The sequence below is a fragment of the Erythrolamprus reginae genome, chromosome 3 (assembly GCF_031021105.1).
Source record: "Erythrolamprus reginae isolate rEryReg1 chromosome 3, rEryReg1.hap1, whole genome shotgun sequence".
NCBI lineage: Eukaryota > Metazoa > Chordata > Lepidosauria > Squamata > Dipsadidae > Erythrolamprus > Erythrolamprus reginae.
This window is the reverse complement of record NC_091952.1, coordinates 10,557,644-10,579,957: the sequence shown is the minus strand read 5'-3', so window position 1 is coordinate 10,579,957 and position 22,314 is coordinate 10,557,644. Positions and strand designations below refer to the sequence as shown.

General features: G+C 40.7%; 2 protein-coding genes across 11 annotated transcripts in view; both read right to left on the bottom strand.

Annotated features, from left to right (window-relative positions):
- Window positions 1–2: 2 nt before the first annotated feature.
- TCFL5 (transcription factor like 5) lies at window positions 3–13,118 on the bottom strand. Of its 2 annotated transcripts, none has more exons than XM_070748778.1 (6): window positions 11,492–13,118; window positions 9,238–9,430; window positions 8,271–8,427; window positions 5,465–5,702; window positions 4,187–4,328; window positions 3–1,030 (listed from the first exon to the last, which is right to left on the bottom strand). In XM_070748778.1, exons 1-6 carry the CDS (start codon window positions 12,220–12,222, stop codon window positions 908–910), a joined length of 1,584 nt encoding a protein of 527 aa, XP_070604879.1. In that variant the 5' UTR covers window positions 12,223–13,118; the 3' UTR covers window positions 3–907. The 2 variants fall into 2 exon arrangements, with proteins under 2 accessions (XP_070604879.1, XP_070604878.1); XM_070748777.1 differs by having other exon boundaries at window positions 12,290–13,058.
- A 3,196-nt stretch (window positions 13,119–16,314) lies between these two features.
- DIDO1 (death inducer-obliterator 1) overlaps window positions 16,315–22,314 on the bottom strand; it is a 124,111-nt gene continuing 118,111 nt past the window's right edge. For all 9 annotated transcript variants that reach the window (XM_070744468.1, XM_070744469.1, XM_070744470.1 and 6 more), the window contains one exon: window positions 16,315–21,434. In XM_070744468.1, the coding sequence (XP_070600569.1) occupies window positions 18,142–21,434 (3,293 nt within the window). In that variant the 3' untranslated portion in view covers window positions 16,315–18,141. The remainder of the gene's footprint in view (window positions 21,435–22,314) is intronic.

Below are 22,314 nucleotides of genomic sequence, written 5' to 3'. Positions count from 1 at the left end.
TATCCGTGATTTAAACAGTATTTATTTTATGATAAGTTCCATATAAGAATTCCTATTAGCATTATCTGTTTTGATAAAGCCACTGTCAATTAAATATACTAAATACATCAGCTTTCTTAACAAATATAGCTAGAAGTTGTCTTTTTAAAAAATGAAAGGAAAAAAATTGCACTTAAAATTCATGTATTTTTACAAAATACCACTTTTGCACTAAAAGAATAAGAATTGTCACGTAAAACACCAGGTAAGTCGATGAGATTTTCATCAGAACTTACAATTGCATTTCTTCTATCCATTTAAATGGATGTTTGTGCAAAATATCTTTTTCTTTATCCTGAATGAGAAGTTCTTAGAGAAAGTGCAAAACATATTTAAAATAGGGTATTTGTAACGCATAGTGAACAGCTTTTTCTATAGATTTTACGGGAAAAGAACTTTGAAAAAGGAAAAATCTGAGTTACTATATACAATTACCATTTTTATAGAATTTATAAATTACTTACATTTCTTCTTCCAATTGCAAAACTACTTTCTCATGGCACATCTATTAATTTATATAAATATGAGCATGCTCAAGAGGGGAAAGAACAGTTTGCTACAAATATAGCATTTTAATTATTACATATATATCTATTTGATAAAACAAAATAAAAAATAAAAATGGGATGGAGAGTAGCATTTACTAGTCTTGAACAATATTTTTGCCCTGACTGAAATGAAAATCTCTGCTAAATTAACATTGTTGGTTTTGTTCTTTTTTCCTCATTTTGAATTAACTTGTCATTTCTTCAGTGTTTATATATATATAGAGAGAGAGTCAACCATATTATAAGAAAAGTCCAGTGGGTGAATTTAGTTTCAGACATCCTGGATCATTTTTCACCAGCTCTTGAATAGGAGGATCGTATTATTTCATGTCCGTAGATGTACTACTCTGTGTGATCTCCTGGGCTGCAGAGGTTGCTATGGGATCTGATCTTGTTACTTTTAGCCTTCTGCCTGTTTTGCCACAGAATACAGTTTCAAATTCCTAAAATCCCCCCCAAAAAAACACAATTCCAAGATGAATGAATAATGTTTACAACTCTATGCACAAAAATACAATAAATACAGTGGCATCTAAAGTTATGCAGCTTATCTCAAAAATGTTTGCAGGGTTTTCTTTTTTTAAAGTCCAATTCATACAAATGTACTTAGTCAATATAAATTATTACAGTAACAGTGATGACCAGCTACTTTACTCAGGTGTGAGAGAACTGCTGAATGTACGACGTTTCCCTGAAAATAAGACATGTCCTGATATTAAGCCCAACAGGGCTTTTCAGGGCATGTGCTGAAATAAGCCCAACTATTTTCCGGGGAAGGGGGGGGGGTTGAGCCCGCTTGGGGGCAATAGAGGCAGCCGCTCCCTTGACCGGGAGCAACCCTCAGTGCACGGGGCTCCCATTTGTTCCAAGCCCCCCCCCCCCCATTCTTACCTTGGAAAGAAGACAGCAGCAGCAGCAACTCACCCAAAGGGTAAGAAATGTCCATAATTTACCATATTTTTCAGACTATAAGACGCACCAGTGTATTAAGACGCACCAAGGTGTTCTGCCTGACTGGGCTCAGGCGATTAGTAACAGTCCAGGGAAAAGAAATCAAACACACACGTGCTTTTCTAATCAGCAAACTTGTATTAAACAAACAAAAAGGGTTAACGAAAACAGTCCTTATTGTCAGGAATAAACTATAGTGCAAGGCGTACAGTCAGCCAAATACAAAGTGCAGCAAAAGCAAACAAAGACAACCTGCACGGAGCAGAAACGTTTCAGGAGTCCTTTGAATCGCGGAGACTCGAGAGCAACCAGCTAGTCCCAGAGGTTTCACCTCCCACTTGCCCGAAAAGGCTGGGTTGAAATTCACAGGCACGGAACAGAAACTTCAGAGCAGGAACCACAAAGTCACACAGATAAACAGCCACAGTTTGCCTTTTGCCTGTGTTCCCTTTTATACCTTTAACCCTCATTAGGGGAACCACACCTAGCCCTCAGTATGAGAACCACACCCAGCCCAGGTGCTACTCTGATCATCGGTAATAGTCCTTTAATTGAGCCCTCCTTTGCATGGCTCTCCGGCTACGCATGTCTATGAGCTGTTCTGCATCGGAATCCAATGAGGAGAGACTGTCCGAGTAGCTGCATGCCAAATCCCCTGGGCTGTCTGCTGGGTCCTGTGTGCTGTCTGCCAACTCCTCTGAACCAGTGGTTGCATCCTTGGGGCTGTCTGCCACGTCTTCCTGACTGTCAGCCAGGCTTTTGCACTGACTTTGTGCCACATCTCTCCCATATGTGGGAGCAACGGCTGGCTCAAGCCCAAACACAACACAAGGTAAGTAAGAAAAAAAAAATATTGTCCCCAGGAGCACTGCAAGCCTCCCAAACCCTCTGCGCACCCCATTTTTTGCAAAAATGGACCCATTTTTCACCTGTTTTTGCAAAATGGGTGCGCAGAGGTTTTGAGAAGCCTGCAGAGTGCTCTTAGGGGTTGCAAAAAATAGCCCACTTTTTCTCCAATGTTTTTGCAAAAACATTTGTTTTTGCCTTTCCCCAGCCCCCCAGGAGCATTCTGTAGGCCTACCAAATCCACTGCACGCCCCATTTTAAAAAAAAAAGAAGAAGAAGAAGAAGAAGTCAATTTTTCGCAAAAATGGGACGTGGGTGCGGGGCTTCGGGAGGCCAAAAATGGCTGTATTTGGTGTAATGGGAGCACCGACATTTCCACCCTCTTTTGGGAGGGGTGTGTGTCTTATACTCCCCAAAATACGGCAACCTACACCCAATGCTGCGACTTGGCAATCGGCGGCAGGAAATAGCTGAGGCAGTGGGAGGATCTCACTAGGGAGCCCACTGAGAGCCACCTGCCAAGCCAGAGGTGCAGGGAGGTAGATCCTGGTGCCGCCAGGTTGAAGAGCATTTTTATGTATGTATGTATGTATGTATGTATGTATGTATGTATGTATGTATGTATGTATGTACGTACGTATGTATTATATGACTGTGTATGATGTGACTGTGTGTATGTTTTCATATATTGGGGTTTCTTGTTTTTTAGACTTTTAAATGTATTATTGTTATTTTAGATTCTAACTATTAGATTTGTCATTATATATTGTTTTTATCATTGCTGTGAGCCGCCCCGAGTCTACGGAGAGGGGCGGCATACAAATCTAATAAATAATAATAATAATAATAATAATAATAATAATAATAATAATACTAATAATAATAATAATAATAATAATAATAATAATAATGTATGTATGTATGTATGTATGTATGTATGTATGTATGCATGTATGCATGTATGTATTTATTTATTTATCAATCACGTGAAGTGTTAATGCCACTTTATAAGGCCTTGGTAAGGCCACACTTGGAATCCTGCATTCAGTTTTGGTCACCATGATGTAAAAAGGATGTTGAGACTCTAGAAAGAGTGCAGAGAAGAGCGACAAAGATGATTAGGGGACTGGAGGCTAAAACATGTGAAGAACGGTTGCAGGAACTGGGCATGGGTAGTTTAATGAAAATAAGGACCATGGGAGACATGATAGCAGTGTTCCACAAAGAAGAGGGAGTCAACCTATTCTCCAAAACACCTGAGGGTAGAACAAGAAGCAATGGGTGGAAACTAAACAAGGAGAGAAGAACTTATAACTAAGGAGAAAATTCCTGACAATTAGAACAATTGATCAGTGGAACAAGTTGCCTCCAGAAGTTGTGAATGCTCCAACACTGGAAGTTTTTAAGATGTTGGATAAGCATTTGTCTGAAGTAGTGTAGGGTCTCCTGCCCAAGCAGGGGGTTGGACAAGAAGACCTCAAAGGTCCCTTCCAAGTCTTGTTATTATTAAAAACAAAAAAAAGGTCCAGTTTCTTTTGAGAAAGCTCCTTTGGAAATTTCTCAGCTACCAAAGCCTTCCCTATATCATGAGAAAAGCATTGGTAGCTATTACTCATCAGGCAAATATTAGTATCTACCTATTTAGCTTATAGACTGTACCTTATAGGCTGAGCAATTGAAGATGTACAGACCATGAAAAGAATAAAAAACGACCCTGTGAATCATCAAATATTGTACAAGGAACATTGAGTTATTGCTGTAACTTTCCTATTACAGTGCTCTATAATGTGGAACTTACTGACCTTTTTCAGAGAATCTCCATGTCGCTCTTGAATATATTTTAGAAATGCCGTTGTCCATTGTAAGGTTGTTGCCTTGTCAGTGTCTGAAGTGCAGAACGGAACTAGAAGATTCAGTTCATCACAACAAATTCTGATTCTGCGCCTAGAAATATATATATAATCGTGGTCAATCCTTGAACCCAAAAAGGCTTTTATGCAGGTAGTCCTCAATTTATAGCCATTTGTTTAGTGGTCATTCTAAACTGCAATGCTGCTGGAAAAAAGTGTTGCCAGTCCTCGCACACATGACCAACGCAACATTCCCCATGGTCATGTGATAAAAATCCATGCACTTGATAACTGGCACACAATTAAGACGGATTGTGTGAATACCATTTTCAACCTTCCTGGGTACCTTCTTTTAAGCTGGGAGTTTTTAAGAAGATGTTGGTTAACCATTTGTCTGAAGTGGTGTAGGGTTTCCTGCCTAAGCAGGGGGTTGGACTAGAAGACCTACAAGGTCCCTCCCAACTCCACTATTCTATTCTATTCTCTTTTCTATTCATTCAGGGTGGGGATGAGGCTGGAGGTTGTATTTGTATTTGTATTTATTAGATTTGTATGCCGCCCCTCTCCGAAGACTCGGGGTGGCTAACAACAATATAAAAAGACAATGTAAACAAATCTAATATTAAAACAATCTTAGAAACCCCAATTTAAAGAACCACTCATACATACAAGCATACCATGTATAAATTCTATAAGCCTAGGGGGAAGGGAAATTTCAATTCCCCCATGCCTGACGACAGAGGTGGGTTTTAAGGAGCTTGCGAAAGGCAAGGAGGGTGGGGGCAACTCTGATATCTGGGGGGAGCTGGTTCCAGAGGGTCGGGGCCGCCACAGCGAAGGCTCTTCTTCTGGGTCCCGCCACATTGCTTAGTCGACGGGACCCGGAGAAGGCCAACTCTGTGGGACCTAACCGGTCGCTGGGATTCGTGCGGCAGAAGGCCGATGCCATGAAGGGCTTTATAGGTCATAACCAACACTTTGAATTGTGACTGGAAATTGATCGGCAACCAATGCAGACTGCGGAGTGTTGGTGTAACATGGGCATGCCTTGGGAAGCCCATGATTGCTCTCGCAGCTGCATTCTGCACGATCTGAAGTTTCCGAACACTTTTCAAAGGTAGCCCCATGTAGAGAGTTGTGCATTCTTTTTAATTCAAAAGGCTCGTGAAAAGGAAATTTAAATACTTCCAGAGAGAACGGCTAACTCAAGAAGCCGCCAATAGCAATTACCTTCTGTCTCTTTCCATCCGGTTGTGCCTCTCCCGGCGTTGGGAGACGCTGCCTTGGCTTCCACTGTGAGTATTTTGGGTTGCCTGGATTGCTTGCCATGACGTCTGAGCTGGAGCCGCATTTTGATTCTCACACACATTCTGAATGTCACCAAGAGGCCTGCGCTGTATGTTGGCATCCAAGGGATGGATACGACTACGGCTTCTTCTGCTTATCGACTGCTTACATAAGGCCTCTCCTTTGCACATAAGAAAAAGGGAAAGGGAGTCCTATTTTAGCAATAGCATTTAGACTTATATACTGCTTTACAGTGCTTTACAGCCCCCAAGAGTCAGCATATCACCCCCAACAATCAGGGTCTTCATTTTACCAACCTTGGAAGGAGGGAAGGCTGAGTCAACCTTGAGCCTACTGAGATTCGATCTGCCAAACTGCTGGCAGCCAGTGATCAGCAGAAATAGCCTGCAGTACTGCACTCTAACCACTGCACCACCAAGGCTCTTTTGCCATTGTTCGTGTACCTGTATATCAAAATCATCATCTTCTTTTAACTACGCCCATAATCCTTTGCAGGGTGGAGTCTGGGCAAATGAATCAAGCTAGCAGAGTGTTTGAATGGCCGGATGCTCTTCCTGTCACCAATGCAGAATTTTGTTCAGCAGATATATTCTCAGTGTGCCCAGAAAAGTGTTGAAAAGTGTTCGGAAACTTCAGACCGTGCAGAACGCAGCCGCGAGAGCCATCGTGGGGCTTCCAAGATTCGCCCATGTTTCTTCAACATTCCACGACTTGCATTGGCTGCCGATTAGTTTCCGGTCACAATTCAAAGTGTTGGTCATGATCTTTAAAGCCCTACATGGCATTGGACCAGAGTACCTCCGGAACCGCCTGCTACCGCACAAATCCCAGAGACCGATAAGGTCCCACGGAGTTGGCCTTCTCTGGGTCCCATCAACTAAACAATGTCATTTGGCGGGCCCCAGGGGAAGAGCCTTCTCTGTGGCGGCCCCGGCCATCTGGAACCAACGCCCCCAGGAGATTAGAACTGCCCCCACCCTTCCTGTCTTTCGTAAACTACTTAAGACTCACTTATAACGCCAGGCATGGGGGAGTTGAGACACCTTTCCCCCAGGCTTTTTTATACTTTGTTTTATGTTTGGTATGAATGTTGCTGTTTGGTTTTTTAAATAATGGTAGGGTTTTATATGTTTTTAATATTAGATTTGTTCCTCTGTTATATTGTTTTATTGCTGTTGTGAGCCGCCCCGAGTCTTCGGAGAGGGGCGGCATACAAATCTAATAAAATAAAAAATAATAAAATAAGAGAGAGAAATATCCACCTCTACCTAGGATCAAACTTGCAGCCTCCTGATTGTGAGGTGAGAGCTCCACTTCTAAGCCACCACACTACTCCTTCATGCAGAGGTGGGCTCCTGCAGGTGCAGACCAGTTCCATAGAATTGTTAGTAACTTGGTGGCCTGGGTTGCTGGAATTGGCAGTGACCCAGGCCTGCCATGCTCCTAAGCTAGTTTTCTCGATGATGCCGTAGGCGCCGCCATCTTAGTTTTACTTCTGTGCATGGGCAGAAGCTATTTTGTAGTAGTATTACAAATGGTCACCTGCTGCAAACCAGAAGTAGCCTTCATATGTATTTTAAAATGACGTTTGAAAAATAATTTCATTCCACAACCCCTCTGGTTTACAGGTAGTCCTCAATTTAAAACCAGTGCAGGTAGTCTTCGACTTACAACAGTTCATTTAGCGACCATTCAAAGTTACAACGGCATTGGGGGGAAAAATGACTTTTGATTGTTTTTCAGTTACCACCCTTGCAGCATCCCCAAATCATGTGATCAAACTTCTGATGCTTGGCAACTGGTTCATATTTATGACCGTTGCTGTGTCCCAAGATCGTTGTGATCCCCTTTTGCGACCTTCTGATGGGCAAAGTCAATGGGGAAGCCAGGTTCATCATTTTTTACTGATAAAAAAATATATATGTAAATTTAAATGCATTTAGCAGTGGTGTCCACAGAGGGGTCAAATGGTAAAGGGAGGAAACACAACTATGCAATGAAAGTGCAGCTGTTTTACATCTATTGTAACACCCATAAAATGTAGTAGGGTTTTATTCGCCCAGCTGTGGCCACTATCTTTCATATCTTTGACTCTTCCGCAGAAACTTTTGCATCTTAGAAACATAAATACAGTTGCATGTTAGAAGGATGTTAAAAGTAATATCTACTTGTTATAGAAATTATGCCGCCATTTTCAATTCAATAAAACCATTAAGTCATTTTTAAGAGAAACTGCATCTGTAATATCTCCACTGAAATGCCTTACTGCAGGACAAAAATCAGCGTAAAAAACAAAAGTGATAATTTATCCTTTAATTTATAATCCCTCTGCTAATTTGAAATTATGACACTCTTAAATGTATCTCTGCTGGCTGGCAAGTTATAACCATTAGTCATGTGATAGTTACACCTTATGGTTCCAGTTGCTTCTGACTTCAACAGCAGTAGGTAATATGGAAGAAAGTGCTGTAGAATCTGGAGAACTGACCTAAATTCCCTCTTGGGAAAGTTTCGCTCAATTCTGAGTATTTTCTGTTGCTTTTTCTAGTACTATACAAACAAAACACTAAAAAGAAACATTGTATTCAGTAAACTCCATTAATACCACAACATTCCCAGGGTCATCCATAACTTCTATACATCTTCCAAAGATATTTTTTAAATTGGCACAATTTGCATGTAACGTGCTGTTAAAGAATATTTTTCTTTCAAAAACGTCACCACTTACCTCCCAATTTAATCCAAACATGCTCAGGAACGGCTTTATTTCTGGCACCAACTGTTTGTTTACTAGTTTCAATTTCTTGCTGGTAACATACAGAAAAAGTTCGAGGCAATGCAAGGTCTTGATGTTTGACTGTTTCTACAACAGTGGCTCCTGAGCTCTATATGGAAGAGAGAGAAAAAAACCCCAAATTTGTGAACATTGTAAATTTAGTTCAAAAGCAAGAAAATAGATTGGGAAGGATACAAAGCAAAAGAGAAGACTTTGGGGTTTCCCCCACCCTTCAGATCTTTCCCACTCAGTTTCAACTGTTCTTTGTGGCCAAATTTGTTTGCTTCCATCAAATAGCATCCAACAGGTAAGAGAAATCTGTGCGATTCAAAACTCAAGATTGTAAATCCCTATGACAGTTCATCCGCAACTTACAACAGTTTGTTTAGTGACTGTTCAGTTACAACGGCACTGAAAAAAGTGACCGGTGACCATTTTTTTAAGTTATGACCTTGGCAGCACCCGCTTATTTTATTTATTATTTTATTTATTCATTCATTTGTCCAATACACAAATACATAGGAAGAAAGATAGACATGTAATAATATAAATGAGGGTGAAAGTGAACTTAGAGGAGAGGATATATGAAAGGAAGAGAATATATAAGATAGGTGGAAGAAAGGAAAGACAATTGGACAGGGGACTAAAGGCACATCAGTGCACTTATGTACGCCCCTTACTGGCCTCTTGGGAACCTGGAGAGGTCAATCGTGGGAGAGTCTAAGGGAGAAGTGTTGGGGGTTAGGGGCTTGATGGGATCAAAGTACAGATGCTGGGCAACTGGTTCGCATTTATGACCGTTGCTGTGTCCTGAAGTCAATTGTGGTCTTTAAATCAGGGAGGACCTGTATTGTCTTCCAGAGGTCAGAATAATGTAAAGCATCAACTGAAATATCACAGGAAGAACAAAGGAACAAACCTGTGCTTGTGCAGCATTGGCGTTTCCAGTTGCAGGAGAAGCAGTGTTTGATGTAAAGACCGGACATGTGAATTGCAATGCGGTGGTGGCAGTAGCAGCGGTCCTATTTTTCACTAAAGCCGTGCATTTATTCTGCTGCTGGTGGAGAGGAATAGCCATCGCTTCTGAAGGGTGGCGAATGAGGGTTACTAAACTATGAACGAGATCGATAAAATAATGGAGCTTGTTTGACATGAATCATTTTTTTTACATTAATCGTTGAGAATGCTAGTTAAACATATACCAATCATATATCTAGACTAGGTGCTTAACAGATAACATTTTTAAGAAATCCAAAGAAATGTGCTTGCTTTTAAAACTTTTTGAAATAGTAATGAATTGTAGTAATAATTTATTTTTATAAAATCTGCCTTCATTATACTTTGTTTTTCAGTGCTCGAGTGGTAAGAGTTCCTATATAGCAATAGAACTTTTATACCACTTTATAGAGCTTTACAGCCCACTCTAAGGGGTTTACAGAGTCAGCTTATTACCCCGAACAATTTGTGTCCACTGCCAAATTGCAGGCAGCTGGCAGTCAGCAGAAGTAGCCTGTAGTACTGCCCTCTAACCACTACGCCACTAAGGCTCATAGTTCCAAGCTACCAGTTTCTAAATGTTTCCACTTTTTCAGATTTTCTGAAGTTTTTTCCCATTCTTGTCACTACTTGTTATAAGAACTTTGTGTAACTATTATGAGGTATAGAGACTGAGTTTTTTTTAAAAAGTTTGATGCCTGTATCATTTATTTCATACAGTCATCCAATGTGCAACATGACAGTAGGAAAAAGATATTTTCCCAACTAGTTCAATCAATTCAGCTGAATGGATATCTAGAAACAAGCTATCTTTGTAGTCACATTCTTGCGGAGACAAAAAGTAGGTTTTTAATTCATTTTTAATTTTTTTATACTGTTAGCATCCTGCTCAAATTACTAGGCTCTGAGTGGCGAATAATAAGCAAGCCCAGAAAACCCATATGGGATATGATAAAAATAATTTATAACAGGACTGCACTTGAAATGCACTGTGGTGGGTTTATCTCAAACAAAATGCATCTTTAGTATTTTACAATAAATAAAAAGAGTAACTTTTATACAAACGGCAAATAAATTCAGTTTAGAATCTGAACACTGTACTATATTCTTATGAGGAAAATTTGGTAGTGAAGTTATTCATTCGCAATTTACAGCATGTCTAATTATTTATAGGACTACTGATTTCAGCATGTATGGACTGGAAGCCAATGATCTTGTGACAAATTTTGAGTATCCATATAAACTGTCAGTATAAAATCTTTAGAAAGCACATGTGCTTGGAAATCAGAAGTCATCATATGTTGAGTTGATCTTGACATATCCATGCAACTTACATGGAAGTCATCTGCTATTCCTTTTTTCCAGTATGTAGTTTTAATTCTCAATCTAACCTGAATTTTGGGATTTATTTAACAAATTAACAGTTGGAAGGGATCTTGCAGGTCATCTAGTCCAACCCCTGCCCTAGCAGGAGACTCTCCTGATTGGGAGGCAAGGGTGCCACCTCTAGGCCACAGCAGCCATGGTGGTGGATCCAAGTACAAACTAGTCTAAATCTGTTTGGTTTTCTGGTTAGACAAAATTGACAAAGAAATCTTTTTAATCCAGGCATAGGCATCTGTAGAGAGGCGGCAAACCACAATATGCTTGTTGTGACATCATCACACAAATGATACAAATTATGTACTTGCATCATTCATGCATTTACATAATTTCATAATTTGCACAATGACATTACATCATGCATGTCATCATTTTGATTTCTCTATTGTGTTAAGAGATGCCCGTAAGTGCAGGGAGTTAGAGATTCATAAAGAACTCCTCTTTCTTAGCAGTGATTTAATTAAAAGATTGTATTATTCTAAAAACCAGAGCACATAACTAATATGGGTAAGGATTCATATGGAAGTTTAAAATCATCCTTAATTAAATACAACTGTCTTACTTTTAAAACCAAGGGAGCTGAAAATTGGGATGATCATTCCTTGCTGTATGTGTATATCAGATGGTAAATGCAATTATAATTAACTTGAATATAGTACTGATAATAATTTCTTTCTGGAAAAAAAATATCATTAACCTAGTAAATGTGTGTCCAAACCTCAGCATTTCCCTTGTTTTATTGATGAATCAGCAAACTGAATAACATGTTAAAAGAAAATGAAAATGAAACACACTTGTTAAGGGCTACTCCAGTTTCTTGAGTTTCTTGGCACCTGGGAATTTCAGTCTGGAGACTGTTGAATCTGTCTTCTAACCGAACACGGACTGCAGATTTGGTTCTGGATTCAGGAACTGCTGCTAAAGTTTCTGCAACTATATTTTCTTTATTTATACTGCCCGAGGTTTCACTATATTTTAATTTTACTAAATTTTGCCCGTTGATATCTATGGAGTTTCCGTTAGGTGCTTTTTCAGCTTGGCCTGGTGGTAGACTGGACTCACTAAGCAACATCATTCTTAGCTCTTGAAAGTCGATATGCCCTAGACATTGATTAGGCCCCGTAAAACTGCTGTCAGAAGTCAAGCCAGACTGGCAGATAATGGGATAGAGAGACTGGTTTCCAGAGCTGTTTGATGAGAAGCCACCTTGACTACTAGCAGATGATGACAAATAATGGGACTGATTTGCAGCACTGCTAGTTGAGAAGCAATTCAAGTTTAACCTACTTTCCACTTCATTTTCATTTGACTGGGCTTCCATATGGGAATAGAGTATATGCTGAAGCTGTGTGTATTCTATTTCTGTCATCTCCACCAAGCTGAGGTCCGTGGTGGTGAAGCTAAGATTGTGCTCACCAAAAGAGGAATCAGTGGGAACTTCAACAACAGGACCAGAAGAAGCTTGATCTGTAACTACAGCCTGAGATCCAGAGGCTTCGGACGCCTTGAGGGTTGTGTCTGACATGATTCTGAAGAATACCAATGCCACCACGTTTGGGGACCAATGAATGTCCAAAACCAAAAACACTCACCGGTTTAGCTCGATGCACCAAAAACTATGCAATGGTTGCAACCAAGGGCAAACGCTATGAAAGCAAATGGACTGCTGTACCCAAAAAATAAACTTTTTGGAACCTTCTACAAAGTGCCAACCCTTCCCAATGCAGCACAAACATGCCCAGCTCCGAAGAGCTAGTGGGAAGAGCTGCACCATGCAAATCCAACTGGTGCCATGCACATGGTTGGCACGGTCTTTTGAAATGGAAAAGCTGCCCCCAAGCCCCCCAAATCCTCCCCAAACAGGAAGGTCTGGTGGTAAGACAGGCAGTGGAAGGAATCTTCTTAAAACTGAGAAAGGAGAGAAAATTTCTAGCCTAGCATTGGAGGGATGGAGGGGAAAAAGCACTTGTCCCTCCCAAAAAGGATTGCATACCCCCCCCCCCCTTTGAAAAACCCCAATGCAGACTATGGGTTAGCACTCCTTTTTAACTGTTGTAAGAGGAGAAGGCGAGGAGGGTCGTCAACCCCTCATTCCTGGGAGTCCAACAGCCTCCCCCCACATCTCGAGGGAAGAGCAGGGCAACAGGATAAGAACTCAGTGTCCTCCAATTGCACCCCCCCCCTTCGAGAAGGACCACTTGAAGGAGGGACAACCTGGCCAGCAGCCTCGGCCGCTCAGGACAGGTAAGTCTCCTCCGTCGCCATAGCAACCAACCAACGGGAGGCTGGCCGGGCAGGAAGGCCACGCCCCTCCGCCGCTTCGACCCGGGCGACCGCCGCTCAAACGGTCCCCAAGGCCTGCGGCGCGCGCCGATTAACACGCCCCCCGTTTCCTTCCCCCGCCCCTTCCCCGCCGGGCACAACCCAACGGAAAAAAACCGCAACAAACGCCCAGAACGCCGGAAGTGAGGGACAGGGGACGCGCATGCGCCCGACGCTTTTCTGGCTAAGTTCCGCCCATTGTGTCTCGGGTTTTTCTGAGGGAAGCGGAAAAAAATCGGAATGTTCTCGGCGGCCACCGTTTAGTCCCGTCAGAGCGGGGCTAAGCAAAGTTGGCTCTTCTATGACATATGGACTCCCAGAATTCCTGACCTAGCATGATTGGCTCAGGATTTCTGGGAGTTGAAGTTCACTAGTCATAGAAGAGCCAACTTTGCCTAGTCCTGCCTCAGGGGATAGTTACGGTTTCTTACCTGTCGTCGTGGTAGAAGCTATCTTGTCCAGCAAAAGCATTTCCTTAGCTCCCCCCCCCCAATACATAAAAAGGCTTTTCTGGAATTAGAGAAATGTGAAAAGCGGGCAAAAGGGCCTAACTCCCACCTAAGTCCGGCTGTTGGTACTGCGGTTGCTTTCCTACGAAACAGCGCAAATCTGACAAGGTGTTTTCTTCACGCTCCATGTTGCTTGCTTTTTGATGGCCTTTTCCGGAGGGGGTTCCACCCCAACCCACCCAAAGTCATTCTTTCTTTGCACCTTGCCCTCGTTCTGACTCTCACTTTAAGAAGTTTAAAACGTGTTGTGGTGTTTTTTTGTTTTTTGAACTCTTATGATGAACACACGTGTGTGAATTAAGAGTGGCCTCTTGAGGGTTCATTTTGCGAATGTAAAACCAATAGGATTTATTATGCATATGCACCAAAGACAAATCCCTTGTGTGTCCAATCACACAGCCAATAAAGAATGCTATTCTACTAGTAAGGGTCAGTGAAGGAGAAATGCCTTTACAAGAAAGCATTAACTCTTGTGATACTGCTGAGAAATGATCATGAATAATCCCACAAACTTCAGTGGAACTGCTTGCTCCTGAACTTGAAGATGCTCCATCACTGGAGGCTTTTAAGAGGCTGGACAGAGGCATCCTGCCTGAACAGGGGACTGGACTAGGGGACCTCCAATATCCATTCTGCTGCACGAATCCCAGCGACCGGTTAGGTCTCACAGAGTGGGCCTTCTCCGGGTCCCATTGACTAAACAATGTCATCTGGCGGGACCCAGGGGAAGAGCCTTCTCTGTGGTGGCTCCGACCCTCTGGAACCAGCTCCCCCCAGAGATTAGGATTGCCCCCACCCTCCTTGCTTTTCGGAAACTCCTTAAAACCCACCTCTGCCGTCAGGCATGGGGGAATTGAAACATCTCCCCCTTGCCCATGTAGTTCCTGTGTATGATTCAACTGTGTGCTTGTTTTTTATATATTGGGGTTTCTTTTGGATTTTTTAACCTAAAACTGTAATTTAGATTGCTAAATATTAGATTTGTTACTATGTATTGTTTTTTACCATTGTTGTGAGCTGCCCCGAGTCTACGGAGAGGGGCGGCATATAAATCCAATAAATCTAATCTAATCTAATCATTCCAACTCCATTATTTATCATCCCAGGATTGGTTGGTTGTGAAGAATCAAAACAAGACGGATCAATATTCCATGCAGAAGATAGCCTGGAAACTTTCAGCCAAGACCACATTATCTTTTATGCTAAATTTTAATTGTGGAAAATGTTTTCAGGTGTCTCCTTTGTTTATGGGCAAGAGATTCAATCCATTCATGCGCTGAAGAGAATGAAGCACTCATTCCAAAATGTCATTTCAAAAAATACAAGTTATTGCTTTATGGTTCTTTTATCCTGTCTTGCCACATGACCTCATGAACTATACATCTCTACTTTTCAGATTACCATATTTCTAGTCTTCATGTATCTTACACTGAAAAAGGAGGCTGTGAGACTGACTGAACCAACATAAAATGTCAAAGTGAAGTATGCAGATCTGTGTATACATTCATTTGTTCACAATGCACTAATACCAGTAATTTTAAAAAAGGGTCTGTGATGATGCTATACTTTTCCCAAGCAGATTAACTAACTGCTGTAGAGGGGCAGCTAGCAGAGAACATGTTCTCAGTCAAATTTCACACCTGTAGGTGATGCAGAATTACCAACCCCAATTTTGGGAACTTATTTTTTTCCTGGAAATAAAAGTTGTTTAGCATGTTCTTTTAATGTCTCTTGGTAGCATCTATATCTTTTTCATTATTGTGGAATATATGCTGAAGTTCTTTTAAGCTTCTGTAATTAACTGTGGATATAGGGCTGTAATTAACTGTGGATATAGGGTAATTTCCTTCCTTCCCTTCAATTGCCCAATTTTAAACTGCATATAATTCCCTAATATATGTTGGATTAAAAGCAATTCAAGCTTCAGTGCAAAGAAAATAATATATTATATCAGAAAACCAGAACACCTACTCAGAAGAATGAAATAAGTAGTTATAGCGAATAGTTTATGGTTAGGCTATGGTTAAGCTATTGAACTTTAATAGTTTAATTCACCAATTAAATGGCCCCAAGCCAGAAAACATGATTTGAATTCCAGTCATGCCTTAGGCACAGAAGTTGAGTGGGTGACTTAGGCTAGCCGCTGGTCACTCAGCCCACAACGCCAGTCCCTGGTGACAAGCTGATCAGGTAATTCTTGCTGCAACCAATTTATCTATGTGATTGATGTGGAGGGGACAACACCTGCACTTGCAGGGGATGGGGTGGGGAATCAGTATACTTTGTGAAGCAGTTCTATCTCATGACAAGATATTCTTTCTTCTTTCATACAAATCAAATGTACCATTCTGATTCAAAAATAAATGGAGATTATCAGAAATATACCCTGAAGGTTTAGTTTAATTGCTGGCAGAGAGGAAGGAGCAATCTATTTATCAGATTTGGTTTTGCATGTTTAACTGTATGAATCACTAACCAAGTCCTGGGTACTGGCAGTACCTTTCACATATATCCATGACCCACCCTTTTCAAAAATTGAAAACTGATCCTGGATGTTGTGATCAGATAATTGCTATGCTACCTTAACACTGAAAAGATGAACAGATCCATAATGGAGCCTCTCGTAGCATTTCTTAATTGGAAACAAAAATACAGTATTTTTTTTAAAAAAAATATGAGTGAAGTATCCTTTGATTTGCAAGACCTGCCCATGTTTCCCAGATTATATTGCCACATTACTAGATTAATGTTCTGATCAGTATGTACAAAACTATTCACACCAAGGCTTTCTTGTAGATGTTTATTTGACAGTAACAAAAATCTATGAAGTTCCACATTTAATATACAATGATATATTCTGAAATATAAAATACAATTTACAGAAACTTCTGTCAAGTAAACCTAAACAACACTTGATTTAGCATATTTTACAAGTACGGTTTTAAGTTAGAAACTTCTTGAATAAAAAATTACATCATATGTATTTGCATTCTATACCACCTCTTTTAATGTATTTTGCAAAATATTTTGCAAACTAGCCATTGTTTTTAGTATCAGTATGTCCATGATGTTTAAAGACTAAGATGTACCAATATAAAGTATAACTATGTAGTGATTTATTTGTGGGGTAGTACTATTTATATTGCAGGTTTCAAAATGCAGATGTTATGAATTTAATTTTACATTTGAAAATGCTTATAAAAATATCAAAGTAACTGTTTATCTGTAAATGTATAAATCCAATTCAACTAGTAATGTTTTTCTATATATGTTTAGAACTATATTATGAACCCAAAGAATACAGAAAAAGTAACAGAATACTGTTTTTCACAGTAAAAAAACTTCCCTTTTAAAGTACAGAACAGTTAGCAACGGCTTTATTTCTTCAATCTTTGCAGAAACATTTTCTTCCAATTTTATCACAGTAGCCATGAATTCAAATGGACAGGGCTTATTCCTATCAAAATTAAGAATTTCAGTGCTGTTGATATCAATGGGATAATTGCCAGCCTCCTGAAATCTCTCCCACTTAAGTTAGAACTTAAAAGTTCTTCATCTTGGCTCAACTAAACAGTCTTTAGTTCATGAATCTTTTTGACCAATAACAATTTAAAAAGTCAAATCCCTTCAACTCAGTGCTTGACACATTAATCTTGATAATTCCCCTTCCTCCCACTTTGTTGAGTCAATTTAGATTTAAAAAAAACAATACATTTTTTTAAAGCTTAGTTATATTGAGTAGGGGGCATTACTTTTCATTACACTTTTCATAAAAATACAGAATTGTAAGAGTTTATTGATAAGAAAAGTAGTGACCTATCTAGATATATGTATTTCTTGTCTGAGCTCATAAATCAGTTGAAATTACATTCAAAATGCCCTCGTGTAAAATGTGAGTTTAGAAATTTAACATTTCTTATTCAAATACTCTGCAAATTACAAGTAAGTAACAACACTGCTCTTCCGCCATCATTTGTTAAGTACACAAAAGCCATATAACTAGATTAACTCAGGACAAAAATATAGATATTTTTGCTGTTGTGTAGGAAACCAAAACACAAAAACACTATGTATTTGAGATGTAAAGTTATGGCTTCTGAAATCTTGTTTGAATCCTCATAAAATTACCAGTTAAGTTATTGGAAAACACAACTCTGAAACCTTTAAAAGCAATGTGCTTTTTGAAGACAGTTCCCATTTTTGTTTGCAAATGGAAACTCAAGATAATAAGGAAAACAAAGCCACATAGGAGAACTGTTGGGTCCCAACCACGATCTTTCTCTGGGAGCAAGTAGCATTCCAACAGGCCCCTATTCTAAAGATGAGCAGTGGTCCTAAGCCCTACTGATTTCTTATTTGTACACAGGTGCTAGGACTAGTCAGGGAAGGACTCTGCCTTATGTATCCTGTAAGAAAACTTTTATGAACAAAATGTATTAAGTCCAGGTTTCCCCTGCTTACCTTAATATATTGCATTTACAATTCAAAATTTGTCTTTTACGAAAGCTTTTACCAAAGTATTTTCTAACAGAATATACAATATATACAAGTAGTACACAGTCAATTCTTACATGTTTCCCCCTTTACTTCTAAGGGATTCCTTGCTGAAGGGTCTACTTAGCAGAAGCAGCTTCTGGATGTGATGGCTTTTGGCTGCCCATCTGGGATTCTGGCTTAGAGTCTCTATCACATTCTCTGCTTTTGCTCCGCTCCTTGCGATCCCTTCCTCTATCTTTGTCACGGTCCCTATCTCGGTCCCTCTCTCTCTCCCGGCTGCGGGCCCTGTCCCTGAATCTATCGTAGTCACGTTCTCTGCTTCTGGAGCGGTTCCGTCTTCGATAAGAATCACCTTCTCTGTTCCTGGGTCTTTCCCGGTTCCTTTCCCAATCTTTCACCCGGTCTGAATCCCTTTCTCTATCTTTATTGTAGTTTCTATCTCTGTTTTTATCCCAATCTTTCTCTTTGTGTCTCTCCCAATCTCTTTCCCTACCCCTATTCCAATTTCTGCCGCGATCCCTTTCCCAAGCCCAATTATGCTCGCGATCCCTCCGTCTATCATCATTTCCTCTGTTTGATCTATTGTCTGGTTTCTCCGGTTGCTCTAACACTTTTTCCTTATTTCCTCCCTCAAATCTTTCCCTCGGCCTCCCTTCAAAGCCCTGGCCTCTATAGTCATTATTTCGACCCTCTCGAAAGTCAGATGCTGGCCACTGGGCTTCTGATGAAGAACCCTGCCCTGAAATATTAGGATGAGAAGAAGAGGTTCCAGATTCATCCCATATCTCTTTCCTATGCTGTGGAGGATGGCTTGGAAGATCCAAGAGAGGTCTGGGGGATGGTTTCATACCTTGTTGAGACTGTCCTGGAAAATTATGTCTGTTAGGGACAGAGTCATTTTGTTCTGAAAACGAGGCAGGTGTCTGTCCCCTTGGTCCTCCAAACTGATGTGGTGCTGAGCCCCTCTGGTTTGGAAATCTGGGGGGTGGACTTCCTCTCCTCTCTTCAAATGGTGAGGGAAGAAGTCCCCTTGGTCCTGGCATGTGACCTGGTGCAGGTCCTCTTTGTCCTTCAAATTGATTTGGAGGAGGACCTCTTGTACCTCCAAATTGATTTGGCGATGGACCTCTCGGTCCTCCGAACTGAGCTGATGGGCCCCCTCTTTGATTTTTAAATTGATTGGGTGGAGGCCTCCTTTGGCCTCCGTAAGGAAATGGAGGTGGCGCTCTATTTCCTACAAACTTTGGAGGCTCAGATCCTTCAAACTGGCCAGGAGGACCGCTCGCTTCACGATACTGAGAATCTGAAAATTCTCTCTGTTCCGCTGGAGATTCTCTGTGATCTTCAAATTGAGAAGGTGCTTTTTCTCTTGGTCCACTAGGAAACGATGGAGAAGGACCTCTATTTTCAACAAAAACAGGCGGGCCGTGTGGTGCAGAAAATAATGAAGGAATAGGTGGTCTCGGTGCTGGAAACATGTTAGGTGGTGGACCCCTTGGTCCATCATTATTTGGTGGAACGTTATGTCCTTCATTAAATTGTGGGGGTGGACCCCTTGGCCCATGGAAATTAGAAGCACCACACAATACTGGAGGGGCACCCTTTTGCCCAGCTGCAGGAAATGGAGGTGGCCCCACTCTTACTTCCTCAGTTTGAATTGTAGAAGACTCCCTCTGTTCATAAAAATGGCCGGACGGAGGATTGAGTTCGCTTGCACTGTAATTCAACGGACCTCTTTCCGCTTCAAAGTGACCAGGAATTTTCTCCTGAGATGCAAATGTTGAACTTGGAAAAGAATCTTTTACGACTCCTGGAACGCTGTTGTCCTGAGAGGCATTTGACCAAGGTACAGTCGGTGCATTACTAGAGCCTGAAAACATGGGCATGAAACAAGGGGTGGGAGGGGTAGGCAGCAACACTTTACGAATAGGCGCACTCGTAGGCGATTCAACGGGAGCTGGTTTATTTATAATTTCCGGGTTAACTTGCGGAACGTTTTCGTAACTGATAGGCACATTTTGCTCAGGGACAGCAGGACCGGTTTCACCTGCCATCCATGTTTCATTATGACATTTCTCCTCTTTGTCAAACGTGGCCTGGAGTGGACCTGAATAGCTGGAAGGAGAGATCTGTCCAGCAGAAGGTTCTCCCTGTATCTCATGTGGCTTTATATTACAGTCAACACTTTCATTACACTCAGCTAGGATTCTCCTAGCTTGTCGGGGATCTCTGCTTTGTCTGGGATCATTTCCTTGGCTGAGGAGTTGAGGCTGAATCGAGGAAGGAGCCATTTCGGATTTTTCAGAAACGGGTTTTTCGTGTTGGAATATCTCCATTTTTGCTATGGACTGTTTGGGAGGCGGTGACATTAAAGCATCGGATACTGAAAAATGAGCCATGGATACACCAACCGCTGCCCTTTGCTGCCTGAGCGCTTCCTCTTGTTCTTCCAATTGCCTTTTCTGCTCTTCTATTTGTTTATTTAGCTCCTCGAGCATTTTCTGTTGCTCTACCAAAGATGGTGCAGGAGCCGCATCAGGCACAAAGGGGACGGGTGTGGTTATGGAGCTGTTTTTAGAGTCCAAGTACATTTTATTGGGTAAATCTTCCACAGCAACTTTTGCTTCTTCTAAGATGGTTTCATCTTCTGGATCGTAGGCTTCATCTTCTTGTTCTGAAGCTTCACAGCCCTTCTCAAGTCTGCTTTCGCCAGTCTGCATTTCAAAAGCTCTCTCCGGAGCGTATTCTTCCTCGGGATCATAAGGCCTATCATCTTCCTCCTCCTCCATAGCTTTATCTTTCGACATCTGTCCAAACTGTTGCACAATGGGGTCTATTAAAGGAGCATCAAGTGGCATCAATTCGTCAATCCCAGCCTGAACTTCAGGCTTCGAGGTATTAGTAATAGCTTCAGGTTCACTAGTGGCAGGATCAAAAGACTTCTTTTTCCCGAAAAGTGTTTGCAAAATGTGATCAAGTGGTGTCGATGATTTTGAGGCTGAGGAACCAGCAGAAGACACGGGGGTAGTGGTAGCTCCTGACCCTGAAGCATTAGATAGTGGCACAGTGGTTGAGCTTCCTGCTTTCACGGATGACAATATTTTTAATACAGAAGGTGCCATGGTGGAAGATGACTCTGAAGGTGGATTTGGAGGTGGAGGTGGAGGAGAATCAGGAGGGGTTGTACTGATCGCGGTTTCTCCAGAATACAAAGAATATTTCGCAGGTTTCTTTTCTGGCAGTGGAAGCGTGCCACCCTTAGAGTATCCTAATACTTCCGTTTCTTCTTGTATCTGGACTCGGCTCCTCTTCTCCTCAGGCTTTTCTGGCTCCAGTACAGCTGAAGGACGCTTCGTTTTTTGACAAATCACTAATCCAAGAATTAAATTTGGACGGTTTGATTCAAGACCTAAGGAGAAACAGAAGAAACAAGAATTTTAGAATTTAAAGAACCATTAAAAAAATAATTTCATGTTTTAAAGTTAGGGAGAGTTACTAACCCGGGCAAGCACTTTTATTAACTATTAACACTGGTATATTTGCTATTTTATATATTCAAAAGTAGTGTCAAACGTTTACTACTAAAACAATCAGTTATGAAGTCTGTTGATATGATTAAATATAATCATTCAATAAATTAAGAAATGAAGCTATGCTATATGTAACACTAAAATATTAAGAAACATACTATGGCAGTGATGAATTATCTCCATTAACACTATATATGTTTATGTAATAGAACTGTTATTTATTTATTTATTTATTTATTCTATTATTTTCACATATTCAGTTACAGAATCATAGCCTCCCTGAGTCTGCAGACAAGGGCAGCATAGAAATCCAACCAACCAACCAACCAACCAACCAACCAACCAACCAACCAACCAACCAACCAACCAACCAACCAACCAACCAAATAAATAAATAAATAAGATAACCAGATGGTTTGTAAAGTACCATAAATTGTTAAAAATCATGGGCATGAAAATGTATATAGCAATTCATTATGTTTGTATTCCATAAGTGTGAGGTTGTTTTAAATATGCTACCTGTATTATAACAATATAGTATGCTTTACATTTCAGATTAACTTTAATGCAGCTTTCCAAATTCAATAATTGATTATAGTGAACATATTCCCTGGCCCATTATAGTTGAGCTAAGCTATCAAACAGATCAATCAATCCCATTGGGATTGGGCGGCATAGAAGTCAAATTAATAAATAATAAATAATATGGACATATTTTTATATTTTTCATCACAGATCACATCACTTGCAAAACTGAAA

Bases quoted from the DNA above. Each gene is read 5' to 3' on its own strand.
- TCFL5 (XM_070748778.1), bottom strand. From the start codon at position 12,222: ATGTCAGACACAACCCTCAAGGCGTCCGAAGCCTCTGGATCTCAGGCT. The intron at 9,431-11,491 runs GTGTGTTTCATT...TCTCGTTCATAG, and splicing joins ACTGGAGTAGCCCTTAACAA to TTTAGTAACCCTCATTCGCC. The intron at 5,703-8,270 runs GTAAGTGGTGAC...TTATGTGCAAAG, and splicing joins TGTTTGGATTAAATTGGGAG to GAGAGGCCTTATGTAAGCAG.